General features: G+C 52.8%; 1 protein-coding gene across 1 annotated transcript in view; it reads right to left on the bottom strand.

Moving 5' to 3' along the window:
* Positions 1-2,746: 2,746 nt before the first annotated feature.
* FAM174B (family with sequence similarity 174 member B) overlaps positions 2,747-7,429 on the bottom strand; it is a 30,816-nt gene continuing 26,133 nt past the window's right edge. The window contains exon 3 of the mRNA XM_060170544.1: positions 2,747-4,367. Within this exon, the coding sequence (XP_060026527.1) occupies positions 4,364-4,367 (4 nt within the window). The 3' untranslated portion in view covers positions 2,747-4,363. The remainder of the gene's footprint in view (positions 4,368-7,429) is intronic.

Below are 7,429 nucleotides of genomic sequence, written 5' to 3'. Positions count from 1 at the left end.
AGGGGCAGCCCCGGTTGGTTATGGCCAACATTCTGGGGTTGCCACTCCCGTCCCCCTTGGTGAAGTTCAAGGCTTTCAGACTCCATAGTCACTGAGCTCACTGCTTTTGGGAAACACCTGACGGTGGTCTCCCCCGGTGGCCCGGCACTGTGGATCTGAGGTTTTTTTATAGGTGGGTCCAAATCCACTCTCTGCCCCGCGGACAGTCACCACACCCTCTCCAGTCTGGACGTGGGGGAGGGGTGCCCCCGACACACCCCTCAGCAACCCACCATCGCCCCGCCAGGTGGGGCGGGAAAGCCATGAGGCACAGGTGTAGAAGGGAGAACCGGAGTAAGAGGAGGACAGCGGCCTCCGCCTGAGTACTGCTTAGGATTCTAGCTACAGACGCTCCAGGCTCAGAGGGAATTTACCCTCCTGTGGAGGAAACAGTTGGAGTTCCCATACACTCTGGGAGCCCGAGTTTCCTCAAGCGTAGAATGACAATGCTAGACTCCATGACCCCCCAGTGCCCTTCCAGCCGGCACACCCACCCTACACATCCCGGCGTCCTCCTGCTTGGCAGTGCTCCGTGCTGGGGTACAGGCTCTGGGTTGGCTCTTTCCAGGCCCTAGGACCTCAACCCAAGGATGATCATTAATACCGTAGGGCTAAGATGCAAAAGCTTTGAACGTGAAAGTCTAATATAGAACTTAGTGCCTGACCAAGGCAGCAGCCCAAGTCAGTGGTGTGGGGACAATCGGATAGACACCTGAGAACAACCAAAATTGAAGCCAAACCTCACACGATGGCCACTTCAAGGACAGGACTCGGGGAGACCAGTGCTTCTGAACCGTCTCTGCACATCAGGACCACTGGGGGCTCGTGCTGAGGCGACACCCACAGCGGTTCTGGGAAGGCTTGGTGGGGCTCTGATGGGTCTGCCGCGGGGTCAGGAGCCCCAGCGTACTCTGCCCTCCCTGGACAGGCTCCACACGGGCAGCAGCTGCCCTTTGTGGGCTCCACTCAGTGACACAAGGACAGTCACTGAGCTGCTCAGCCAGGGTGGGGACAGCCGAGGGTCAGAACTGCACACAGCTGGGTGGTGATGGCCAGGCCTGGCCGCGAGCTGAGCTGATGCTGGACCGTGGTGAGCCGAGCTCTGCGCTCAGGCAGACATCATCCTTCCCCAGGCTTCAGGCTGAAATATCGAAAGAGGAGGAAAGGGAAGGAGGAAAGGAAACCAACCGTCGTCTGAGTTCTCCTTGGGGTCCAATTCAGACCCCAGGGACCTCACTCCTTGTACTCGGCATGGGGCCCCTCTTGTTCTTTGCTTTTGCCAGTAGAGATCAGAGATGGGGTCCCTCGTAGTGCAATTCTACAAAACACAATGCTAAGGCTCTTTTTAAAACCGTTTTAAATATTTGTGGACACCAGGAAATACTCATAATGGTAAGTGAAAAAATCAGGTTGTATGACCCAAATGTGTAGAGAAAAACACGAAAAGGCGCTCACACAGAAGCCCAGAGGCCACTCGTAGCGTCAAGCAGAGCTGGCCCCTCCCTTGTCAAGTCTTCTGAGGCCCTCGCATCCCTGTCACAGCCCTTTATGATCCGTCATCCCTCTAGGTCACGTGTCTGGTCTTCTCCCGGGACTCAACTTCTCGAGCCTTCCAATTAACACAGAGCCCAGAGTAAGTGGGCATTCAATAAATGTTTGCAAATGATAAATACAGATAAATGACGGAAGGAAGGAAGGAAGGAAGGGGAGGGGGACGTCAAAATGCTGTTAAGGGTATTGTTATCTGGATAACTTGTTTTATCTTCTTTATAATTAACTATCTGTCTTCCAAAATGTCACCCATGAAAACATCGCTTTTATAATAAATCCATTTTTAATCAAAATTCTGCCCCTTAAATCAGTCTGAAATGTTTTCTTATAACTTCCAGTCCTATTTTTAAGTGAATCCAGAAGACACCGACTAGATCATGTCTCTATAATGGTCACACCTTCCAGAGCCGATACTGGACACGTGATCTGACAAGTCCCCAAATGCTCGCAAAAGAACGGGAACCGGGTCTTTGGAATCGGGGTGCCCCCAGCTAAGGAACATCTAATCTTTCACCGAGGGAGGACGGCAGTAACACTGGGGGGTGTGGGATCCATTTGGACAGTGTTGTCCCTTTGGACCCCAAAGTTGGCCCCTCTGAAGCGCCCATGAAAAGAACAAAAAGAAGGCGGCATTAGAGAAAGGAAGTCATCCCACCCAGGTCCGATATTCCTTCCAGCCCAACTTTGCTTCCCCGAGACCCAACTCACTCTGCTTTTAAGAAACGGAACTTGTCTTCGCAGAGGAAGAGCTGGATTACGCAGGTAAAGGAAGGCCCCCTGCAGCCTCCTGTCCCCATCCCACCTTCCTTTCTCCCCTCTGCCTGGGACCCCACTCTCCCCAGCACTGGTCACCACAAATGCCTTGCCCACAACAGGGGACCTTTAGCCTCCCTACCACCACCAGCTCTCTCTGCACCTCTGGAATCCCACAGAACTTTGTCACTCTGGCAGGACTTAGAGGCAGAGGGGCCTGGGTGGGACCTGACCCCTGAGCTCGATCCGAGCCCCAGCACTGAGGCACCCAGGGCTTCAAACCCAGGCCCAGTACCTCCTCCTGGGCCTGCCCTCCTCTGAGCCTCAGGCCCACATCCCTCATCAAAAGAAGGCACCTTGCTGGCCTCCATCTCAGAAAACCTCCAAACTGATGCATACACGGTTCACGCCAGAAGCGTTTTTTATTTAAGAGCCTCTAGTGCCAAAGCTGTGGCGTCTGGAAGGTCATTCTCGGTGGCCGCCTCTGCCCGGCCCTGTGACGAGCACCTGGCATACAGAGGCCGGCGTCCGTGCGTCAGGCAGAAGAATCCAGCTTCTCCGCAGATGGCTCAGACGCGGTCGTCGGAAAGGCAAGTGTGAGCCACGGTTCCAGTTCAAAGGTCCGGACAGCGCACAGCTGCTAGGCGGCCCATCGCGTTTAGTCACCACCCTGGCCCATGAGGACACGGTGGAGGGTAGAGATAAAGCAGCCCCCCGCACCCCTCTGGCAAACAGGGCGGAGAAAGGGAGAAGGAAAGTCAACAAAAGAAGCCAAATCACAGGAGGGAGCCGAGGACCCGCAGGCCACTGTCCTCAGAGTGGCCGCCCCTCATTTCTGCAGAGGCTAAAGTGCCACCCTGATGGGCCAGGGCTGCAGAGCACCCATGCCCAGAGGGCCTTGGGGACCAGGGGACCCCAAAGCAGGGCAGCCCCTTCCCAGGAAACTGAAAAATCTGAAAATAGGGGCGAGTACGGAAAGGCCAGAGTTTTCATCCCAAGCAGCGGAGCAGACAATAAACAGGCAAATTTGCAAACCCTGCAGAATGCCAGAAAAGAGGAGATAAAAAAAATTACAAAACACCTTTCCAGAGAGCACAGAGTAGCCCACCCCCAAAGGCACTGCTCGGAGACTTTTGCAGAAGGATATCCGTTGCAGCAAGTAACCCTGGGGAAATAGTGAAATGGGAGGCCTCTCTCATCCTGAGGAGTCAGCCCGAGGCCCTGCTTCCAGCAAGGGTCGGGCACTCGAGCTGCAAGACAAGCCATCACCCAAACCCGCCTGTGCAAGGGGCCTTCCTGCAGTAACCTCCTGGGTCCAGGTGGGTTCCTAGGCCAGTCTGGCCTGCACCAACTGCAAACGTAGTCCCTGGCAGTGGGCTTTTTTCAGCCAACCAAACCACCATTCATTTAAATTATCACAGTGATTTTTTTTTTTAAATTCCATGCCTAATTCTGCTGAACCCTTTCGGAAAAGGAAAAGAAAAGGAGCCACAGGACGTGTTTACATCTGCTACAAGCTGAGCAGCTCCGAGCCCTTGCACTCTGAACTTTCACGCGGCCACCACCAACGAAAGGCCAGAACTCGACCAAGCCCAGAAAGGCCACAAAGGGTCAGACATATAAAAGTGCGTAGATCCGGGAGAGCAGACTGTCAGAAACCCTAAATATGCCGCTGAATATCCTTTAGGCTTTTCTCAGGTTCCTGATAACTTCTGATCTCTTTTACTTTTGTCGGCAGTTGCTTTAAACTTTTTTTTTAAATCAGCATGTCTCCCCTTGCCCCTTAGCAAGGCAAAAGCCCTCTTGAGGGAATAAAGGGTGACATTTTAAAGGAGCGTCCAGAGGGTGGTGTCTCCCGCAGTGGCATTCGGAGCCGGCGCTCTACACACAGCTATGCCAGAGTTTCATACATAATGTTTGTTATGGTTTCAACACCTCGGACGGGACAGCTTCCAGATCCTTCACACCCCCCAGCTTCAGCCGACCAGCCACAGGATGCCAACACGCTGGAGAACAGGTTTTACCTAAAAGAAGAAGAACAAGTCAGGGGCCTCTGGCAGAGCCGCACACCCATTGTGACCCCCTCCGTAACCACGACCATCCTCCAGGCCACGCCGCCGTCCTAGCAGGGCAGTTGACACCCCTCCCCATGCCCCTCCAGCAGTGCCTCCATCTCTCTCACCCCCCATCTCTATTCCTGCCACACAAGCTGCCTTTTCAGCCCTTGAAAACGCCACCCTCCTCAACCCCAGGGCCTTTGAAAGTGCTGCCTGGAACGCACACCCACTCCTCCAGGTAACGCCTTCCCTTGCCTCAGCTCCCACCTCAGGATGCTTTCCTAGGTCCCCACACAGACCCCTAGTACACCACCTCTCTTATCCTTGTAATCCTCCTTCCTAGCACTTCTGTGGGTGTTTACACCGGGGCTCGGCAAACCTTCCCTGTAAAAGTCCAGAGAGTACTAAATATTTTCGACTTTGCAGGTCCTCTAGTTTTCGTGGCAACTGCTCAACCCTGCTGCTGGAAATGCTTGGCATGGCTGTGTTCCAATAAAACTTTATTTGTGGACACTGAGGTTTGAATTGCATTTAATTTTTACATGTTATTCTTCTTTTGCTTCTTTTTCCACCATCAAAAATGTAAAAATCATTCTTGGCTCAGAAGCCGTACAAAAATAGGCAGTGGGCTGATCTGGCCCAGGGCCCTTAGCCTGCTGGCCCCTGGTTTATGGTTTATGTAATTATCTGATTCGTGTCTGTCTCTTGCCTAGACTGGGAGCTCCCTGCAGGTGAGACCCTTGTCGGAGCTTGTTCACGTTTAAACCCCAGCACCAAGCACAGTGTCAGACAATTGTAGGGGGTGCAAGAAATATTTGTACAATGGGTGAAAGTTGAAAAACTGAATCTATTCAAGACATCATCCAAAGGGACTTAGAAAAGGAGGGAAAATTTGAGAGGTCCCCAGCATCTATTAATGTTTGAAGGTGGGCATTACATAATCACATGGAAAAACAGTGGAGACTTAATAGAACTTATCAAATAATAAACTGCTTTTCATAACGTTATATGATCCCAAATATAAATATCAGGTAACTAATTACTGAAAGATATGGACATCATATTTTTAGGAAATACACACTTAAGTACCGGGGGGAAAGGGACATGAGAGACGTAACGCGTTCAGAAAATGGTTCAGAAAAAAAAAATCTGAACACACACACAGAGCCATCATAAGACAAGTGAGGCAAAATTTTAAAATAGGAAAATCTAGGTAAAGGGTATCTGGGTGTTCTCTCTACTGTTTTTGTCTTGCAACTTTTAAGTTTGAAATTATTTCCAAATTTAAAAAAAATAGACATGGGTATCCTCGTATTGACCACTAGGGTCCCCTGTTCAACAGATTAGAGGAAGAAAAAGATAAATCCCCACAGCCATGTCCACGCTGTGAAGGCTGGTTTTCTTGCGTCACCCACATGCCCCCTCCTCTGGGCTAGGAAGAGGGGGGCTCACTCCCGCTTACTGACATCCACGGAGCCCAGACACTCCCACTCTACAGATGCAGCCTGAGGACCTCAAATGTTAAGACTCCCAGTGGCCTTGACCCCACAGTCAGGTCTTCCCCTGCATCCTGCTGCAAGTTCAATGTTGAGCGTGAGGGGTCGGGGCCAGGGGACTGGAGACGGAGCAGCAAAGCTTTCAAAAACCAATAATCGGACCAGAGTAAAGGGACCCGATTCCCAAGAGTTACCCAGAGCAGGTGTGCATATGAACAAAAGCAGACTACGGTAGTCAGGTAGATTCAGCCTGCTGAATCCGGAAACAGCAGACCGTCAGAATCCGCAGAGATGTGAACTTTATATACTGCCAACGCATTGAAAATTCACCTTCGCAGGTGTCCCAAGATTGCTATTCTGTTGAACTGCATCTTCCGGATGCCCCAAGGGCACACCCCGGGATGCTCTGCCAGCTTCCCTGCCTGCACCCCAACCCCCTGTGGGCAGCTGTTGACTCCTTGCGCTTACAGGAAGAAGCGCGCGCGCGCACACACACACACACACACACACACACACACACACACACACAGCGGGTAGAGACGGAGCAGTCGGGGAGCCCACCACGAACCATCAAGCACATCTGATTCCGCAGGCTCCCTCCTTAGCAGAACTAAATCTCCAGGGCTGCTCCTGGAAAAAGAAAACAGATGTGCTCGCCTGCCCCACGGGGAGCAGCTTCCCTGGGCGCGTGCCAACACCTCAGAGGTCACCAGCTCTGGACCTCAAGTCCGAGCAGTGTGCTTCGCTGCCCTTCAGACTCTCTGGTGTGACTGTGACTCGGGGAAGCTTTGGGGAAAACCGACAGAGGGACTGGGGTGAGGAGGAAGGTTGTAAAGTCCCGGCCCTCTTCTTTTCATCCCGCTGTTCCCCTGAGGCCATGAAGCTTTGGGGCTCTCCCCTGGGGAGGGTCCTGGGGGGACAGGCTCACAGATGCAGCTCACCCGGTTGGCCCTACACCCGCTCAAACTCGCACCTGTCGACATGCTATTACTTCTTCCTCGGATGCCCTCACTCCTCCCTGCCCGTCAATGTGCTCCAGGCTCACTCCCTTGTCCTTCCAAACCCCCTCTAAGCTTCATCTCCTCTGGGAAGAGGTGCCAGGGAGATGTGCCCCTGGTGGCTGCCCACAGCACCCTGTTCTTTCCTCCCTGTGGCGTTTACCAGGTCCTCTTATAAGAGTCCATGTTCCTGGACCCCCCACCTCAACACAAGCTCCCAGAGGGCAGGGCCAGGCTTACCCATCCTGCACTTGCAGTGAGCTGGGTGCATGTAGAAGATGACAAGCAGAGATTTCTAAGAGGGATCTCTGGGCCCTTTCCCTCCTCCAGAAAAGCCAAACTGCTACTGACATCCCTGCTTTGTCACTAAGATTAACCAGAAAGGTGGTCCATGCAGACCCCGCTCCCACACTCCCTGGAAACTCCAGGTGAAGTAAAGGCACGTTTAGGTGCCATGACCCATGCTTATTCTCTTCCGACTTGCAACCGTCCTGTACAGCGACATTGGGTTACAGCCATCCCAGAGAAGGAGAGG

Source organism: Lagenorhynchus albirostris, chromosome 1 (assembly GCF_949774975.1).
Source record: "Lagenorhynchus albirostris chromosome 1, mLagAlb1.1, whole genome shotgun sequence".
NCBI lineage: Eukaryota > Metazoa > Chordata > Mammalia > Artiodactyla > Delphinidae > Lagenorhynchus > Lagenorhynchus albirostris.
Note: the sequence above shows the minus strand (reverse complement) of the source record. Positions and strands in the feature narration are given on the sequence as shown.